Raw genomic sequence first — 20,764 nt, forward strand, 5'->3', positions numbered from 1 at the left:
CAGTGAGACCTGGGTGTTTTCATACACCAGTCGCTGAAGGTAAGCATGCAGGTCCAACAGGCGGTAAAAAGTGCAAATGGTATGTTGGCCTTCATAGCGAGAGGATTCGAGTACAGGAGCAGGGATGTCTTGCTGCAATTATACAGGGGCTTGGTGAGGCCACACCTGGAATATTGTGTGCAGTTTTGGTCTCCTTCTCTGAGGAAGGATGTTCTTGCTATAGAGGGAGTGCAGCAAAGATTTACCAGACTGATTCCTGGGAGGGTGGGACTGGCGTATGAGGAGAGATTGAGTCGGTTAGGATTATATTTGCTGGAGTTCAGAAGAGTGAGGGGGATCTCATAGAAACCTATAAAATTCTAACAGGACTTGACAGGGTAGATGCAGGAAGGATGTTCCTGATGGTGGGGGTGTCCAGAACCAGGGGTCATAGTCTAAGGATACAGGGTAAACCTTTCAGGACTGAGATGAGGAGAAACTTCTTCACCCAGAGAGTGGTGAGCCTGTGGAATTCGCTACCACAGAAAGCAGTTGAGGCCAAAACATTGTATGTTTTCAAGAAGGAGTTAGATATAGCTCTTGGGTCTAAAGGGATCAAAGGGTATGGGGAGAAAGCGGGAACAGGTTACTGAGTTGAATGATCAACCATGATCATAATGAATGATAGAGCAGGCTTGAAGGGCCGAATGGCCTACTCCTGCTCCTATTTTCTATGTTTCTAATACATTGTACATTACATGGTATAATGCTGCTGTCCTTATAAAACAGCACATCCTTGGATTTGTGAACAATGCCATGGAAGACGAAAAGATATTTATGGATGAGGAAGGCCATTCGTCCCATCTTAGTCTATTCATGTAGAAACATGCTTTCATCCCCCTATTTCAGCATCCAGTTTTTTTTATATAAAGATTTCAGGGTGTTCATCTCTACTTCTGTTCCTGAAATTCTATTCCTTAGGCTAATCATATGTTGTGTGAAGAAAAATTTCCCAACATCAGTCCTAAATTTATCTTTTATTGGTTTGAATCTATGTTCCAATTTTCCTATTCTGCATTTTAATTCAAAGTAATGTCCTCTTAACTATCTAATAAACATCTATAAGATCACCTCTCACATGCTCTTTTCCGTTTCGAAAAGGAACAAGTTTATCAGGCCTTTCCTTATAATTCAGACTTTTGACACTGGTGTCTTCTCTGCCTCCAGTGCTTGAATGCTTTCCTTGTGTCTCGGTGACCAGATCCACCAGTGCACATAAAAGATAGATCTTCTACCAGTTAGATGTTATTAATTACACTTCCCTCACCAGTGTTTTGCTGCACGTTAAACACTTTAGTAGGGATAAGAAAAGAAATTCATAGGAATCTCAGCCCAAAGTACAACTAATGTTACCATCGCTAGAGATCTATGATGGAGTGTACGATCTAGAAGTCAATGTAAAACAAAATAACGAGTTATTTTCTGCTACACATATCTGGAGTCAAAGCAGAATGTTTTAATTCAACATGCTGTCTGAACTCTGATTTTACACATGATTTGCACATGGGCTGGAATTTTATCCCAGCGATGGCAGCCTCAGCGGTGGGCCGCAGACAGGGGGAGACTCCGTCTTAGCTGGATCCCTGGTAGAATTCCAAGGCGGGCAGCAAAGTAACTTCACGCCATCAGGGATGCTGTCCCTTGATGGGTCAAGCTCCTGCCTCCAGAGCAGCCAGCCAATCAGAGGGCCAGCAGCTCTGCAATACCAAGTATTGGGAGGCCTGCAATGCTGAAGATGTCAGGGACTCCGGTACGCAGGTAATTGGGCTTGGGTTGCCGGGGTTTGGGGATGCCGCGAAGGTTGGGGTGGTCTTGCCACGGGGTGGCCATCGCAGCCGTAGGCGCCTCCATGGGCCATGGATTGCCCCCAGAGGAGGGACCACCCCGCTCTCACCTGGAGGCATCTCCACATGGCGGTGGGCCACTCTGATGTTGGTAAAATCGGAGCGGGGACAACAGACTGCCAATTAAGGGCCTCAGTTGGCCTCAGGCAGGGAAGGTGATCCTCAGCCTTTCCCACCACACCACCCGACACCAATCCTATGCAATTTTGGACTGGATTTGCAGGGCACCCAATGTCTGGTTCTGTGGCGGGGGGGGGGGAGCCCAGAAGATCATTCTGGCAGAGGGCCGCCACAGAGCCCAACATTGGCTTGATCCACCCGGCAGCCGCGAGGCTCCATGGTGGCCCCTTGCTGCTGGGTGACGGGACCTGAATTTGATTATTTAAATCAATAAAATGAATACATTTAAATGTACTTACCTTGGATCTTCCGGAACCACTGCAATCTTCCGAGCCTTTGCTATCCGTCTGGGGAAAGCAAGCATGACACTAGTGGGGAGGAGTGGTAAGTTAAGATTTTTAGTGCGGTGGGATCAAACAATCATAATGAGTGTTGGGGATGGTGGGAAGGGTGAACGTTATACTTTGTACAGTCTGGGGTGGGAGGTCATATTTCAAAGGTAAGTATTTTTTTTGGGGGGGGGGGGAAGGGCAGATACTTAATTTATTTGTTATGTGGGGTGGGAAAGGGACATTAGAATTTTATTGGGTACATTTGAGGAGGGGTACTTCAAAAATTCTAATTCTCCGGCAGGGCTGGCTGCCCTTTAAAAAGGGCGCCAGCGTCTGTGCACAGGCAGCTGACACCATTGCTGGCATCAGACATCCCACCCCTTCAACTGATTGGGGGGTGGGGTCAGGCTGACCCAGATATTTAAATGAGCCACTACATGGAAGATCGTGGCGGCTCTGCGGCGAGCCGCCATTTTTTTGCCCACCATTGGGAGCGGCGGCAGACTCTTAAAATCCAGCCCTTTATGTGCCCCCCCCAACCCCACAATCTCCGTTCCTGTCTCAGTACACTGAACTTTGCAGCATAACTCTTGACATACATTACCATTGTACAAAGCTCTGTGCTAGGGAACATAAAATTGTATAATAGACTTCAAGAGTTTAATGTTTTATCCCCTCCAAGTTTTGAAAACGTTTTCTATGCTGATGGTTATAACAGTTTCCATCAAGGATGAACAAATTTATTGATATTTAGAATCTCATTACATATCCCTCAAATCTGTTCCACCATTCAATTAGATCATGGCAGATCTGTATCACGACTCCATCTACCACCTTGTTTCCATAAAAGTTTAATAATTTTCCCTAATATCTATCAATCTCAGTATTGAAATTTTCAACTGACCTAGCCACAACTGCTTTTTATGGGGAGTGTTCCAGATTTCCACTACACTTTGTGCGAAGATGTGCTTTCTGTCTTCAACCTAAATGGCACAGTGCTAATTTTAAGGTTATTGCATGTTCCACCAGGAAATAATTTATCTACCTACCCAATCAACTCATTTGATCATCTTAACATCTCAATTAGATCACCCCTTAATCTTCTATATTCAAGGTAATAGATGCCTAACCTATGCAAACTGTCTTCATAATTTAAGCTTATTAGCTCTGGTATCATTCTGGTGAATCTCCGCTGTACACCCTGCAAGGCCTATATATCCTTCCTGAGGTACAGTGCCCAGAACTGAATACAGTCCTCCAGATAAGGTCTAACCTGAGCTCTGTACAGCTGTAATATAACTTCCAACCTGTTGTATTCAACCCTCTTGAGATAAAGGCCAACTTTCTATGACACGTTTAAGTTATTTTCATAAGTGTCCACTATCCTTTGGTGATTTCTGTATTTGGACTTCTAAATCTCTCTGTTCATCCTCAGTTCCGAGCTTCTCATCATTTAGAAAATATTTTGATTTATTTTTCTTAAGGCCAAATTGGATGACTTCACACTTCCTTACACTGAACTCCCTCCGCCACAGTTTTGCCTACTCACTTAATCTATCAGTGTCCCTTCTACTTCCATCCACATGATTTACTGTACCACATAACTTAGTGTTATTAGCAAACTTAGATCTGCAATTCTCAATTCCCTCATACAAGTTACTTACCAATAATGAAAAGCTGATCCCTGTAGTATAGATCCCTGGAGGACCCCTGCCATTTTGAATACATACCCATTACCTCTGCTTTCTGTGTCCTACCTCTTAACCAATTCCCTATCCAAGTCAATAAGTTGCCTCCAAATCCATGTGCACTCATTTTTATTAATAGTCCCTTTTGGAACTTTGTTGAATGCCTTCTGGAAGTCCATTTAAATAATATCTATAGACACTCCCTTATTTGTCATATTTGTTACCTCTTCAAAAAATCTAACTAGGTTTGTTTGACATGACATATCCTTTTCAAATCCATGTTGGCTTTCTCTGATCAACTCATCTTTGTCCAAATACCCAGTCACTCTATCACTAATAACAGATTCTTGTAACTACTCCAAAATGAAGATTTGACTAATAGGCCTATAATTTCCTAGTTTACGTCTCCCATCCTTCTGAAATAATCTCAAGTTTCTCCACCATTTAAAAAAATCTGTACTGAATCTAATTAGCTTCTCCCCTTGATTTATTTTTAGTTTTCACTGTATCTCTGGTTTTTTAGCCTCATCCTGTACTATGAAAACCCATGTAAAGTAGCTATTTATTAAGTCTGCCATTTCTTGATTTCCAATTACAGTATCATCTGTCTGTTATTAAGGGACACACATTACTCAGCCACCCTTTTTCTCTTAACATATTCATACAAATCTTTAGTTTTGGCCTGGATATCTCTCATATGCTTTTTCTTGCTTTTGCAGCTCTTACCACTTTCTTGGTTTCCTTTTGGTGTTCTTTATATCTCAGTTCATGGGATCTCTACTGTTCTTTACCTTCACGTAAGGACTTTATTTTAGTTTTATACTATCTCTCACTTCCCTTGTTCACCCAAATTACTATATTACACATGAAGTAGTGGTATGTACATTGACTAGCGAAGACTGTTGTACACCTAGAGAAGACTGATGTATGCCTCGGATGACTAGGTCCAGAACAAAACTAGAAAATGCCTGAAAACAGGTCACCTTTATCCCTCTTTGGTGCACAGTAGATAGGAATCTGACAAGAGGGAAGGAAATTCCCTTTTTTTTTACAAAATGTAAAATAAACAGGCACATTTGTAGTATAACTGGGAAATTCAATTCACAGCAGTTATTTCGGTCATAAGGAAGGTCTTGATAACTCATTTGCGAATTCATCATAGAATACAACATGGAATGGAATAAGAAAAAGCTATTCAGCATCAATCCCACTCCTTCCACAGGCCATGCACCATCTGCTGTATCATGATGAACACACAGTCCACATTATCATAGAATAGATTCGGTAATCCACAGTTCTCATGGAGTATGCTCTATATAGTACAGACATGATGTAAATGCACCTACATATATTTTAAAATAACAATACACAATTTTTTTAAAAAGCTCTTGATATCAGAAAGTGCATTAGAAAGAACTTAAAAACCTAGAATTTACAGTTGGCTATACGAACAGATGATCCCTAATACAATCAGGTGACATTCCTTTAATTTTCTATTTCAGCACAGGCATTAATTTTTTAAAAAATCAAGTTAATGCTTCTGTTAATAGAAAGGATAACAGAATATCATTCAACAAACAACTTGAATGTCATAATTTCTAGGCTTTAGACTTAATTTTACAATGTCATTAGTTAATTACTCATAGTTATAAGCACGCATATCATCACATCTCATTTGTTCAGTCTGATGGGTATATGAATCCACCCATCTTTGAAGCTTGAATCAGACACCAATAATGTATTTAGTGAGAAACTGTAACATATTTTAGCGCACATGATAAAACCTAAACTACTGAACAATAACAAAATATTACATATCTCTCGAAGCATCTACTCCTGCGGCAACTTATTACTTACTACTTATTGACAAGCATGCCTGCTGTCACTCATGACAGTACAGCAAACGTAGCAACTATTGTGTAGGTGAGGCCAGTCGAAATTTATGGATAATGCTTCTCACCACTGACCCACCACAAGTCTTCTCCAGCACTGTTTCCATTCATTGCCCTGTTTCTGCTGACAGGATCAGCTGGCATTGGAATAATTGTTCTATCAGCTGATCTGTGAATTCAGAACTCTCCTATGCACCCATTCATGGACCACAAATACAAGAGAGCTGAGAGCTGCTCAAAAATATGCTGATGGTAACTATGGCCCTCTGGAAGTGAGCATGGAAGGCAGTGTGCACTCCCCTCCAATCTAGGTAAGATCTGCGCTATAGAGCTGCCAGGTTTAAAATCAAAAACATGCTGTCATGGTGATGCATAGAATACAGGTTGAATTAGACAGAGTTCCTCATCAGCACAAGAGCCAACAAATAAGTTCCATATCAATTTTAATGTCAGCAGCTCCATTGAGATCAGCAGTGCTGAGGCACCTGAAAGGATTGCTGGAGGTGAGAGCACACAGGGCTGGACTCTATAGAGCCCTCGCGTCGGAATATGTGGTGGAGGGGTGGGGGGAGCCTGAAGATAGCCCCGGATGAGGCCTGACACGGATCTCGATGCTGGCATGGCCTGGCCCAATATTGCCAGTGGCAGTGAGGCCTCGTGGTCCCCCAGCCCCCACCTCCACACCGCTCGGCAACGGGACTACAATTTAAATATTTAAATAAATTAAAATACCTGAATTAATTACTCTCCCATCACCTCCTAATTTCCCGCCGCGATCTTCAGCCTGGCGGCCGGCACTGCTGCGACTTCAGATCCCCGTCCGGGAAAATGAGGCACAACACTGGTGGGGAGTGGGGAGGAGGTAAGTTTCTCAGTTCGGGGGTTGGGAATGGGGTCAGATTAACGCAAGAGTGTAGGGGATGGTGGGAAGGGTTATAGTTTAAAGTTTGTGCACTTGGTGCAGGAATGTCAGATAGTAAAGGTAAGTGCTTTTGGGGGGGGAAAGGGCAAATAATTAATTTAATTGTTATTGGGGGGATGGGAGTGGGGCAAAAGGGATGTATTTATTTAATTTCATTAAATCTTTCTTTAATTATTTAAGTTTGCCAGTAGGGCTAACAGCCCTTTAATAATGGCGTCAGCACTTGTGCACAGGCAGCTGACGCCATTGCTGGGGACGGACAGCCAGCCCCCTCCATGTGATCAGGGCCGGGATGTGGGGGGGCATCCTGCCCTGGCTATTTAAATGAGCCGCTGCACTTGGAATCACTGCGGCTCTTTGGCGTGGGCCGCCATTGTTTTCACCCGCCGCCAACTTTGGCGGTAGGCTTATAGAAGTCAGTTCACAGTCTTCAGTAGCTGGGAGGCTGTGGTTAGCATAAAGGAAAGATTGTTGGGCAGCTTATTGGAGCTGTAGCAGGCCCAGTGGTTAGAGCCACTGCGGCACAGTGGCGCAGTGGTTAGCACCGCAGCCTCACAGCTCCAGCGACCCGGGTTCAATTCTGAGTACTGCCTGTGTGGAGTTTGCAAGTTCTCCCTGTGTCTGCGTGGGTTTCCTCCGGGTGCTCCGGTTTCCTCCCACATGCCAAAGATTTGCAGGTTGATAGGTAAATTGGCCATTAGCAATTGCCCCTAGTATAGGTAGGTGGTAGGGAAATATAGGGACAGGTGGGGATGTGGTAGGAATATGGAATTAGTGTAGGATTAGTATAAATGGGTGGTTGAAGGTCGGCACAGACTCGGTGGGCCAAAGGGCCTGTTTCAGTGCTGTATCTCTAAACTAAACTAAAACATTAGCCAAGAGTCTGCAGGAGTTACAAGCTTCAACTCAGCTGATAGCAGTTTGACATCATCTGATTTTTTTGGCAGTCGCAGAACAATGAGTGACAAAAATTGTTGGCAATCTCCAATTTCTACCAGTCTCCCAATAGCTGTGAAAATCCTTTGTTATATAAAAAAAATCCATACAATGAGAGTGTACATGATTGAAGTTTTGATGTATCTTGTGACAAAACATTTAAATATTGGTATTATAAAAGGCTGGAAAATATCCTAAGTGTGATAAAACTAGCAAATTCTAGGCTCAACTCTCACGTAAAATTAATTTAATCAAAGCAAAATATTTCTGTACATTGTCTAAAATAGCAGATGGGCACAAATGGATCACTAAAAGTGCTTCCGCACTGCAATTGAAGTGATTTCACCTTGCACCACTCTACAGTTAATAGTGTAAATACAACCTGAATCAGGACTCGATTTGACACTAGAATGAAAGAAAATGAAAATCCTTTGCTTACCTTCGATATCATAACGTCATAGAGTCATTTACAGCACAGAATGAGACCATTCAGCCCATTGAGTCCATGCCTGAAACGCAGGCAGGAGAATTAGCGACAAACATGAGTCACCAGTGCGAAATCCCTTGATCACATTAATGCAGAAATTGTTTCGAAATTAACACCAGTCTCTGCACCAATAATGCCAGTGGTAACCTACACCTAAATTTCCTGTGGAGCTCATTTGCCTATGCCAAATGCAAAAGCCATGACCGATAGCACCTTGCATAGTGCAGGTCTCAGTAAGGAGCATTAAAAATGTGCAAAGAAATTCGCTATCAAACTCCAGAAATGTCAGCTGGGTGACTTGGGACCATGCTGCGCCTAGATTTCTGGGCATACGTCTACACCAGCATATTATTCCCGTGAATCTATGAAACTTGCTGGTCATTTGCATGGGAGCTATATAAATAGACTTGAGGATTTTGATGAATGTATCTCAAAAATTACAAATGATCGAGGAAATTCACGCATTGTAATATTTCAGTGTAAAACCAGCAAAGATCAGTTTCAAGAAAATACCCTAAAAGAAAAAAAACAATGTAACACCTTACTTATGCAAAACCTTTCCAAGAAATTCCAGGCCAACGTGTGTTCTATATTAGAGTATAATGCATTAAATCATAAATGGCAAAAAACATGCAAGACAAAGATGTGGATCACTGCTGTTGTACATTAATTAATTAGATCAGGATGTTAATTAAATCTGACACCAGTCCAATAAGATAGTTTATAAATACAATCTTTGTCATGTTTCCACTTACATTGTTTTCACTAATTATGCCAAACACAGTGCGAAGCCAACAGCAGAAGAAGTGCATTCATGGGCTCAATCTTTTGACAAGCTAATGAAAACTCCTGCAGGCAGAAATATCTTCAGAGAATTCTTACGAACTGAATACAGTGAAGAAAATATGCTCTTTTGGCTAGCATGTGAGGATCTCAAAAATGAAGCAAATAAGAGTGCTATTGAGGAAAAAGCACGAATAATATATGAAGACTTTATTTCAATACTTTCTCCGAAAGAGGTAAATTTTATGTATCTTTAAGTTCTGTTTTGAGATGTTACTAATATAGTGGTTCAGATGAGCCAGTGGTGCATCTTGGATTGAAAGTTTCCAGGACACTGCAACACCAAAATAATAACAGTGGACTGGCGGACGATGCATAATAAATTGAGTGCTAATTGTTTTTGTCAAACTAACCTGGAAATTACTGTTGCTGTTGTTAGTGGATGAGTGTTTAGCACATTGATATGAGATTCCACCTTTTGCTATTTTAGGAAAGGCATGAAACCATTTAAAGTAAATAAATTATTGCCTGTGCTAAGTAACAGACAAGGGAATGTCATACGAATACTCTAATGGTTTATCCTTAGATATGGCAAAGGTCATTTTTAAGCTTATTATCTTTCTCCCCCTGTAAATTTTCTTTTCTTTCATTTGCATTGCCTTTTTGCTAACTTCTTTTCTTCACAGTTTATTTTTCTATTTTTGGGCCTCTTCCACTCCTAATCCTGGCAGACTTGGGTTTTAGTTTTAGCTTAGATTGCTGCAGGTGGAAAAAGGAGTAACAATGTACAATGCTGATGCTTTTTCCCCATTTTTGCAGCTATTTTCACAATGGGTGCTGGGTATTCCAAATAGACAATCAATGGTTTGCTCTGCTGGTTTAACATTAAAAAAAATCAATTTGTTCATGGGATGTGGGCATAACTGGATAGGCCAGCATTTATTGCCCATCCCTAATTGCCCTCGAGAAGGTGGTGGTGAGCTGCCTTCTTGAACCGCTGCAGTGATCTCCTTGGGGTGTAGGTCATAGAGTCATAGAGTTATACAGCACAGAAACAGGCCCTTCGGCCCATCGTTTCTGTGCCAGCCATACAGCACCCAACTATTCTAATCCCATATTCCTGCACTTGGCCCGTAAGTGCTGTTAGGAAGGGAGTTCCAGGATTTTGACTTAACAACAGTGAAGCAAGATGTTCCCATGCATTTGCTGCCCTTGTCCTTTTAGGTGGTAGAGGTTGTGGGTTTGGAAGGTGCTGTCTAAAGAGCCTTGGTGAGTTGCTGCCGTGCATCTTGTAGATGGTACACACTGCTGCCACTGTGCATCTGTGGTGAAGGGAGTGAATGTTGAAGTTGGTGGATGGGTTACCAATCAAACAGGCTGCTTTGTCCTGGATGGTGTCAAGCTTCTTGAGTGTTGCTGGAGCTGCACCCATCCAGGCAAGTGCAGAGTATTCCATCAAACTGCTGACTTGTGCCTTGTAGATGGTGGACAGGCACTGGGGAGTCAGGAGGTGAATTACTCTCCGAAGAATTTCCAGTCTCTGACCTGCTCTTGTAGCCACAGCACTTATGTGGCTGCTCCAGTTCAGTTTCTGGTCAATGGTAATCCTCAGGATGTTGATAGTGGGGGGATTCAGCGATGATAATGCCATTGAACGTCAAGATTCTCTCTTTATTATTTATTTATTTAGAGATACAGCACTGAAACAGGCCCTTCGGCCCACCGAGTCTGTGCCGACCAACAACCACCCATTTATACTAACCCTTCTTGTTTGAGATGGTCATTGCCTGCCACTTGTGTGGTGCAAATGCTACTTACCACTTATCAGCCCGAGCCTGGATATTGCCTAGGTCTTGTTGCATCTGCACACAGGCTGCTTCAGTATCTGAGGAGTCATAAATGATGCTGAACATTGTGCAATCATCAGCCAACATCCCCACTTCTGACCTTATGATGGAGGGAAGGTCAGTGTTGAAGCATCTGAAGGTGGTTGGACCTAGGACACTACCCTGAGGAACTCCTGCAGTGATATCCTGGGACTGAGATGATTGACCTCCAACAACCACAACCATCTTCATTTGTGCTAGGTATGACTCCAACCAATGGAGAGTTTTCCCCCAATTCCCATTGACTCCAGTTTTACTGGGGCTCCTTGATGCAACACTTGGTCAAATACTGCCTTGATATCAAGGGCAGTCACTCTCACCTCACCTCTGGAGCTCAACTCTTTTGTCCATGGTTGGTCAAGGCTGTAGTGAGGCACCCTACTGGTCATTTGACTCTGGCTACCTCACCATAGAGAAGGTCCTTGGGTATGGAAGAGCAGCTTTCTATTCAGAGGGGTTGGGAAATCCAGCAGCTCACCCACACAACACAGCCAGTCCAGGGAAATAACAAGGATTAGAAACAAAGGGGAGAGCGTAAAGTATCAGGCTTCATGAGGGTCAATTTTTGTGGAGCATTAATACTTTTGGCCCAACAAAAATTGTTAAAAAATATCTTTTTGTTATGTAAAACATTTTGGATCTACTGCTGATTAGGTCGCACCACACCAAGGACAAATGGGCAGAGCATGCAATTGGCTAATGAGGCTTTCTCCTGGTTCAGTGTTCCCACCAAAATGGCAGCAACCTGGACATCAGTGGGAATGAAGTGGGAAGTGCTGTATTACTATTTTCATCGCATCACTCCCTGACAGAGAAGGGGAAAAATCGGCCTGTTCAGTGTGCATATTTCCAGCAGGGATCGTTGTTCAGTAATAAACAGCAGGAACCCTTACCAGGAAAGCTGAAATCACTAATTAAATAATGGTGACACTGGAAATCTGAAATAAAAACAGAAAATGCCTGAAATACTCAGCAGATCTAGCAGCATCTGTGAAGAGAGAAACAGTGCTAACATTTCAGGTTAATGACCTTTAATCAGAACTATATAGTACACTGTATTTTATAAACTGAAACCACTGCTGAACCCTTAATGCTACCTCAGCTGAGATCAGATAAGCACAAGTCAAAGATTTATAGTACCATCCTAAATACCATGCCTCATTTATTCACTGGTTTAACCAGCAGCAATACGAACATTTTTTTAAAAATTAAATAAATTAAAAGTGGCTCAAAAATCTCTAGAAGTATTGTTATGGAAGATTTCAGAAATTACTGTTGGAGTACAATGGAATACTAAAACCCTGGAGCAGTTTTCCCACTTTATTTATTGTTTTGATGTTTTGGAGAAATTACATTGGTTGCAAGTCAGTAAAATACAGCCTCTTGACCCCATGGTCTCCTTCCCCTAGTGATTGAAAGCATTTAAGTAGTTTGCTTTCTGCTACTTTTATTTCAATATAAGTAAAACAATGAAGAGTACTTTCTGACAGCTATGCAAATATGTGAGAAGCATTGATATCAGCAAAATGCTCATCGGCAATCATTGTACCACCCCACACTAAATAGTCATTATAATACAGCACAAGAACATGTGCTAATTAATATCAAAGCCAATTTTGATTATGTCTGAGTACTTTTTATATTATTTATGACTGTGTTGATATTGCTATTGATTACACCTATTTCACTCAAGATGCAGCACAGCTATCGGAATAAACTGGTATTAATTAGGTATTAATATGTTAATGCTATCAATTAATTGGAAGATAGCAGCAACATAAATATAGGTTACAGTTGTTCTAAGTCTATTGGTCTGAAACAAATTGAAGGAGCAAAATTCTTGAGGTGCATTCAGGAGAACTTTTTTAGCCAGTATGTAGCAAGTCCAACAAGAGAGGGTGCAGTTTTAGACTTATTTTTAGGAAATGAAGATGGGCAGGTGGAAGGAGTGGCAGTGAGAGCATTTTGGTGGTAGTGATCATAATTCAGTCAGTTTTAACATAATTATGAAAAAGGACAAAGATAGAACAGGAGTTAGAATTCTCAATTGGGGCAAAGCCAATTTTACTAAACTGAGGAGTGATTTAGCAAAAGTGGACTGGAAACAGCTACTTAAAGGTAAATCGGTGTGAGAACAGTGGGAGCATTCAAAGGGGAGATTCAAGGGGTTCAGGGTAAACATGTTCCCACAAAGAAAAAGGGTGAGGCGGCCAAATCTAGACCCCCATGGATGTCAAAGAGCCTCCAGAGTAAAATAAGGCAGAAAAGGAAAGCTTATGTCCGACACCGAGAACACAATACTGCAGAAAGCTGAGAGGAGTATAGAAAGTGGAGGGGTGAAATCAAAAAGGAAATTAGAAAAGCAAAGAGAGGGCATGAAAGAATATTGGCAAGCAAAATCAAGAGTAAGAGGACAACTAAGGAGAGAGTAGGGCCCATAAAAGACCAAAAACGGAAGATATTGGTATGGTTCTTAATGAATACTTTGCATCTGTCTTCACAAAATAGGGGGCGATGCAGAAATTGTAGTTAAGGAGGAAGAGTCTGAAGTATTGGATGTGATAAACAGAGGGAGCGAGGAAGTATAAGTGGGAATAGTATCCTTTAAAGTTGATATATCACCAGGGCCAGATGAAATGTATCCTAGGCTGTTAAAAGAAGAAAGAGAGGTAATAGCAGAGGTTCTGACCATCATTTTCCAGTGCTCACTGGATACAGGTGTGGTGCCAGAGGATTGGAGAATTGCTAATGTTGTACCTCTGTTTAAAAAGGGAGCGAAGGATAGACCGAATAATTACAGGCCAGTCAGTCTAACCTCAGTAGTGGGAAAATTATTGGAATCTATTCTGAGAGACAGGATAAACTGTCACTTAGAAAGGCACAGGTTAATCAAGGATAGTCAGCATGGATTTGTTAAGGGAAGATCTTGTTTGACCAACTTGATCGAAGTTTTTGAAGAAGTAACAAGGAAGATAGATGAGAGTAGTGCAATTGATGTGGTCTACATGGATTTTAGCAAGGCTTTTGACAAGGTCCCACATGGCAGACTGGTTAAAAAAATAAAATCCCATGGGATCCAGGGAAATGCAGCAAGGTGGATACAAAGTTGGCTCAGTGGCAGGAAACAAAGGGTAATCGTTGACGGCTGTTTTAGCGACTGGAGGGCTGTTTCCAGTGGCATTCCGCAGGGCTCTGTACTGGGTCCCCTTCTTTTTGTGGTGTATATTAACGATTTGGACGTAAATGTAGGGGGCACGATCAAGAAGTTTGCAGACGACACAAAGATTAGCCGTGTGGTAGATAGCGAGGAGGATAGCTGTAGGCTGCAGGAAGATATTGATCGTCTGGTCAGATGGGCAGAAAAGTGGCAAATGAAATTCAACCTGGAGAAGTGTGAGGTGATGCATTTGGGGAAGTAAAACAAAGCAAAGGAATATACAATTAATGGGAAAATACTGAGAAGTGTAGAGGAAGTGAGGGACCTTGGAGTGAATGTCCACAGATCCCTGAGGTTAGCAGGACAGGTCGATAAGGTGGTTAAGAAGGCATATGGAATCCTTTCCTTTATTAGCTGAGATATGGAATACAAGAGCAGGGAGGTTATGCTGGAACTGTATAACTCATTGGTTAGGCCACAACTTGAGTACTGTGTGCAGTTCTGGTCACCTCATTACAGAAAGGATGTAATTGACCTAGAGAGGGTACAGAGGAGATTTACGAGGATGTTGCCAGGACTGGAAAAATGCAGGTATGAGGAAAGATTGGATAGGCTGGGGTTGTTCTCCTTGGAACAGAGAAGGCTGAGGGGAGATCTGATTGAAATTTTGAGTGGCCCGGATAGAGTGGAGGTGAAGGGTCTTTTCACCTCAGCAGAGAGGCCAGTGATGAGGGGGCATAAATTTAAAGTGATTGGTAGAAAAATTAGAGGGGAGATGCGCAAAAACGTTTTCACCCAAAGGGTGGTGATGGTCTGGAACTCACTGCCTGAAAGGGTAGTTGAGGCAAAGACCCTCAACTCATTCAAAAGGGGTCTTGATATGCAGCTCGAGTGCCATAAACTGCAGGGCTATGGACAAATTGCTGGAAGGTGGGATTAGAATAGGTGGATCGTTTTTCAGCCGGCACAGGCACGATGGGCCAAGTGGCCTCTTTCTGTGCCTTAAACTTTCTATGATTCTAAATTAGTGGCAGACTTGTGCCAGTGACAAGGTTAAATGATGCAGGGGAGGGGAGGGGAGGGGTGGGCTACCTCCAGGAAGGTGTATTGGAGACAGTCTGAAATCTTTCATTTTTGCAAGACTGTAGATGTAATTGCCAATAAATCCAGTAATACCTATCTGGTCCAGCCATATTCCTGTTCATCCACCATATGCTATCTCCTGTGCCACAAAGATACAAACATGGAAATATGAACTCTGTAATGAAACAAACATAATAAAATTAGATACTTTGATATTTTTTGAAAGACACAATTTATTTTTTGAGTTCATGTTCAGCACAAGCACACCTTTCCCAATATGCTAATCAGCATCTGGCAAGGAACTCTCAATTATCAAAGTCTGGTGAAAATTATTTAAAACATTTTATGAACAATATTATGAATTAGCATTTAGAGACAAAAAATGATTGCATGCCCATTTTTGAAAGGGAGAGCTCAGTAAAAATAAAGGAATTTGATAAAAATTGAAATGTTCCCTCCCAACTTGGTCAGCTCCCCCCAAAAAACTTTGCTATTACCCAGCAATTCCTGAAGATGGTAGTGGAGGCTGAGGTAAGGTTTCATCACAAATTTACATAAGGAAACTCTAATCAGGTAAATTAGTGACATGATACAATGGTACTCATAGATGAACAGTAACCAAATAATTTTCCTTCATCCTCCATTCAATCACAAGAGGATTAATGAAATTCAAAATAAAACAGGAGACAGCCTTTGTCTTTGTTTTAATGGTGCCGAGAGCACATACTTGCTAGATTGGTTTTATGGCACTGGTCTCATACAACGCTCAAATCCCACATATATCCAGTCTCTGTATCCATCCATCTTTATGTTTTTGTAAAATATTGATATGTGCATATACTTGTCATGTTTGTCAGTCAGCATAAAATTGACTGAAAAGCCCTTTTCTTCAAATACAAAAACCCACATTTCACAATGTGTTATTTTAACACCAGTAGTATTAATGGTGGTGTTAAAATAATTCAATTGGAAAATTTATGCGAAAAATCGTAATAATGCTCTTACAATGCAGTACTGATTTTCAGGCAGTAAACAGTGCAGGTTTACTTTGCACAAAATTTTAAAAGTTCTCTAGTGACAGAAAATCATTACTGTAGTTAACTGATCTAATGCAATCATTTACATCTGAAAAAAGTTATATTCCAGCAACTTACAGTATATTACAAAACCAAACTAACACCAGCTATGGCAGTCACTAATACTTTGGTGCCTGCAGAAGAAAACAACGACTAGATAGTTGATTATATTCTGAAATACAGGTAACTGAGTTTATTAAGACACCATTACCTTACAGAATTTATGATAGAGCTATCCACTCCTTTGCAGTTAATGACAATGTAATATAGTGGCTATAGTACTAGACGAGTAACCCATCATTGTAAGTTGTGGAAGAACTACGCAGAAGACTGATCTTATTTACAAATCAGTCTTCTCCATCAGAATTGCAGAAGCTGTCATATGAAAAGTGATTCACAAAGGAAGAATTTGGGAAAAAAACATGAACATTTCTTTAAACTGTTGCAGTCAGTGTAGGTAATAAAAATATTGCATTGAACAAAGCTAATATTGTGTGAAGAAATTAAATAGACATTGCGCATATCATGTTAATTTATACAGATATATTTTTCTTTTATATCCAGGTTAGCCTTGATTCACGGGTTCGTGATGTCATCAACAAAAAGATGGATGAACCATCAACTCAAACATTTGACGATGCACAGCTTCAGATTTATACCTTAATGCACAGAGACTCCTATCCAAGGTTCCTGAACTCTTCTATATACAAGTCATTGTTTCAGAGGTCATCCAGCACATCTTCAGAATCCTAGATATTTAACTATATATCACAGAAAAAAGTTCAATTTTTGTACACAGGCATCAAATTGTCTACTGAAGGTACAGGGTCATCACCAAGAGAAAAAAAAAACTCAGGTTTATTTTGATACTGATTTCCTGTTGCCTAATAAAATGCAAGAAGCACTAAAGGACTGGATATTAACAGCTTCAGATTAACCTGTGCAAAACTCTAGTGATGGCTTAAATAATACTGATTTAGTCTGTATGTTTTGCAAGCATTAGTAAGTAAACCAATACAATGGTACAGTTTAACATAAACCTTACATGAGTCAGGTGCCAGCCACACAAACATCCAACCTGAAAACACACTGCACCATTCCAATAATTTCAGAACAGATTTGTTTGAGCTTATTTGCATTAAAAAATTGTTTCTGGCAAAAGGGATATTATTTTATCTTTACATAACAATTAGCATTGCGTCAAAAAAGGCACAAAAGAGTATGTTTAAAAATGTAATGAGTGCAGTCCTGCCTTTTAAAAACACCAGTGTTGCTGCTATGATTCCACCAGTTGTTAATTATCACAAAATCATATGGTCAAGATGTAATGAGGTAATGATACATATTTTACATCTCATTTGTGTCTGTAAACATACAAATTAAAATGCTGAATTAAATGGTGGCGGCAAAAGAACAAACCTCCAATAGTTCTAAGCTAATATAATAATTATCTGAATGTTGCAGAAAATGCTTTCAGGAGATGACAGCCAGGTAAGTGTGAATTCTTGTTGAAAAGGAACTAAGATGTCCTTGTGGGTTACATTGCCAATCTGACTCCAGAGAAAACGTGCAGGACAAATTAAATTCCACCCCTTCATTTTTCTTAATGATTGACAGTTTATTGTGCTGCACATCCTAATTAGACTGCATTAGTAACTTGTATGAGAAAACTACTGATAGAAAAATGTCAGCTGTCTGTTACAGCTAATGATGGTTTATATTTGTGGAATTTTCTTCTCAGCACAGGTAACCAATAAATAAAGGGCTTTAAATTTATCAAGGCTTACCGACAAGATGAAAAATAACTCAGCAAATATATGGAAATAAAAAATGTCCTCACTATAATTTTTGAAATTAATTGAAAATGTTTTACAAGCACAGTTAAGAGAGTTTGTTAAGATTTAAATAAATAATACTGCTAATCTGATGAATCTTGTCTTTTCCGTAAATTTGCAAATATGTTATGGGGAACCTGTTTTTAAAATATTCTAGGGCTGAATTTTATGAGCACTCAAGGAACGAGCAGGGTGGCAGGAGGGGCCATAACACTACAAGGGAAGGTAGCAGGTGGAGTGCCCGTCCCCTTGCCTATGTCATTGAATTTAGTCCGGGACTGGAAAGATCGAGGACCGTCTTCCAACCCAGAGACAAATCGAAGCCGTTAAGTGGCCAATTAAGGGCCCATAGTGATCAATTTAGGGCATTTCACCAGCTGCGGGAGGGAGCCCCTCCTCCATGTGCATGTGTATATTGTTGCGACCAGGTGAAAGAGGTGTCTAGGGGTCTTTTGCTGTCTACACCTGGTCTTATTGTAACAGGGTTTTAATTTTTAAACACACTGTGTTTTGAGCTGCCCCTTTGGTGAATCCTTGTTCACAGCTTTCCAATTATAAAGGTAAAGAAATAAGCACAAACAGGCTTCCTTAGGTTTAAAGAAGGAAAGTGAAATTTATTAGACCTTAAATTTAAACTCTGATTCAGTTAACGCCTACAGATATACGACACACCCAGGCTAACATGCACACATGATACACACATGCAAATAGGGACAGAAAAGAGAAGAAAAATAAACTGGACAGGTTTGAGGCAATATCAGAAGAGTTTCTTGTTTACTGTGCTGTGTTTCCAGCTCGCCTTAGAGTCCTTGCTTGTAGTAACAGCTCTTACTTTTCGTTGGGGCCCAGTATTCTTCTTAAACTTTGTTCACTGTAAGAGACTTCTCTCTCTCGGTGTTCATATGTCTTCAATGGTTTCCGAAGCTGGTGAGAGTAAAATGAGAGCAGATAGGAGAGAGGTCTTCTTAGTCCAGGAGAAAAATGCTTTCTGATTTATTTCCTTGTTGGAAGTTCAAATTCAAAAAAACTCTAAGTCAGTCAGACATGTGACCAAAATTGGTCTGACCACTTATTCTGTGTATTTGGCCAACTTAGTAGTTTTCCTGGAATGCTTCAACATCTGGTAATCAAAAGTCCATTGTTAGTTGAATGTGTCAGGGCATGGTCCTTTGTCCCTTTTTCCAACACTGTCTGTTATTATGCAAATGTCTTTCCAGTCAGCGGCTTGTAATTTTCAGTATTAGTGTTCATGTGGCGAAATAATGTGTGCCTCAGTCTTGGCAGGTGGAGGGGCTTGTCTGACACCTCCAGACCCAGGGGAATGAAATGCAATTTGAAGAAAAACAGTGCATTTCATTACAGGGTTTGAGAGAAATATAAGATACAGAAAGAAAAAACATGCATTTCTCTCATTCATTTCCATTCATTCACCAATCTTAAAACCTATTAAAAATGGTCTGTTCTGGCTGCCAGGGCTGTTTCAATTTTCCCTTTTTTTCTCAGGATAGTTAGCAGTGGGCGGGTCTATCCTGAACTTTCTGAGTCATGCAAAGACTTTTGACTTCAGGAGATGGGTGGTTCCCTTTTCCTCTGACTGTGGGGGAGCAGTCTCTGTTAAACTCCCCTTTGTTCTCTGGGACACTCCTATATGTAGGCATTTTTGCAGACTTGGATGCACTGTCCTGTGGCACTTCGACTAGGTGAGGCATCAACCTCATGCTTTCTGTGCCCCCTAGAAGTCTCTCTTTGTCTCTGCAGGTTCCTGTAAATTGTGTTAGCAACTCTGGTGGGGCGCTTCCAGAGTCTGCATTTACATAGGAGGATATGGGGTCTAACGTTTCACATTTTCCGGGGTTGGTTGACCGGACACTGGGGGGGGTTTCATCCGTGAATCCTCCCGGACTTCCTATAACCTGCCTTCTTAGTCACTTTTGCCAGCCGTGTGCTTGTCTGTCCCCTTTTGTTCTCGGCGGGGGTCCCTTACAGTTCTCCAGCACTCTGCTGGAGGGTCCTTCTAACACCGGTACAGGACTTAGGGGTGCAGGTTTCACTGTAGGTTGGGGTTTCCCCTCAACCTGGCACATGTGGCAACTCCTGCAGTACTCCACCACATCTTTGTGGAGTTTTGGCCAGTCAAACTGCTGTCTTATGCGGGCTTTGGTCTTTTGTATACCAGCTTGTACAGCTACTGTAGTCTCGTGGGCCCTTCTTAATATTTCTCCCTGGTACCTCTGTGGCACCACTAACTGGTGAACTACTATTCACTCCTTGCCCTCAGGTCTGTGAGGAGAACTCCATTTCTTCATCAGTACCTCATTCTTTAAATAGTAGCAGTCAGGGACTCCCTCTGCTTCACTTTCAGACTGGGCAGCCTGTGCTAACTCTTGCAATACTGGGTCGGCTTGCTGAGCCTCAGCTAGGGAAAATCCATTTAATTCATTCCCTGGATCTCCTAACTTTCCAAAGAAAGTCTCGGACAGGCAGACCTCATGGTCATTTGCCTGCAGTGTCAATGCAGTCTCCTCTGGGGAGCTGGTTTTCTCATGGCCTGACTCACTACACATTCAGGGACTCTGTAGAGGACCGTCTCCTGCCACCGCCCTGTCACTCTGACCTCCTGCGGTCTTTCTTTCACTACGGTGGGGTGGGGGGGGGGGGGGGGTCTACCACCTTCAGCCCTGCCA

At 41.4% G+C, this 20,764-nt stretch overlaps 1 protein-coding gene across 8 annotated transcripts in view; it reads left to right on the plus strand.

Annotated features, from left to right (window-relative positions):
• Nucleotides 1–18,170, plus strand: part of rgs19 (regulator of G protein signaling 19) — a 132,773-nt gene extending 114,603 nt beyond the window's left edge. For all 8 annotated transcript variants that reach the window (XM_068048337.1, XM_068048338.1, XM_068048342.1 and 5 more), the window contains 2 exons: nt 9,045–9,279; nt 16,810–18,170. In XM_068048337.1, coding sequence (XP_067904438.1) covers nt 9,045–9,279; nt 16,810–16,998 — 424 coding nt within the window. In that variant the 3' untranslated portion in view covers nt 16,999–18,170. The remainder of the gene's footprint in view (nt 1–9,044; nt 9,280–16,809) is intronic.
• The last annotated feature ends 2,594 nt before the right edge of the window (nt 18,171–20,764 follow it).

Source organism: Heterodontus francisci, chromosome 16, assembly GCF_036365525.1.
Source record: "Heterodontus francisci isolate sHetFra1 chromosome 16, sHetFra1.hap1, whole genome shotgun sequence".
Classification (NCBI taxonomy): Eukaryota; Metazoa; Chordata; class Chondrichthyes; order Heterodontiformes; family Heterodontidae; genus Heterodontus; species Heterodontus francisci.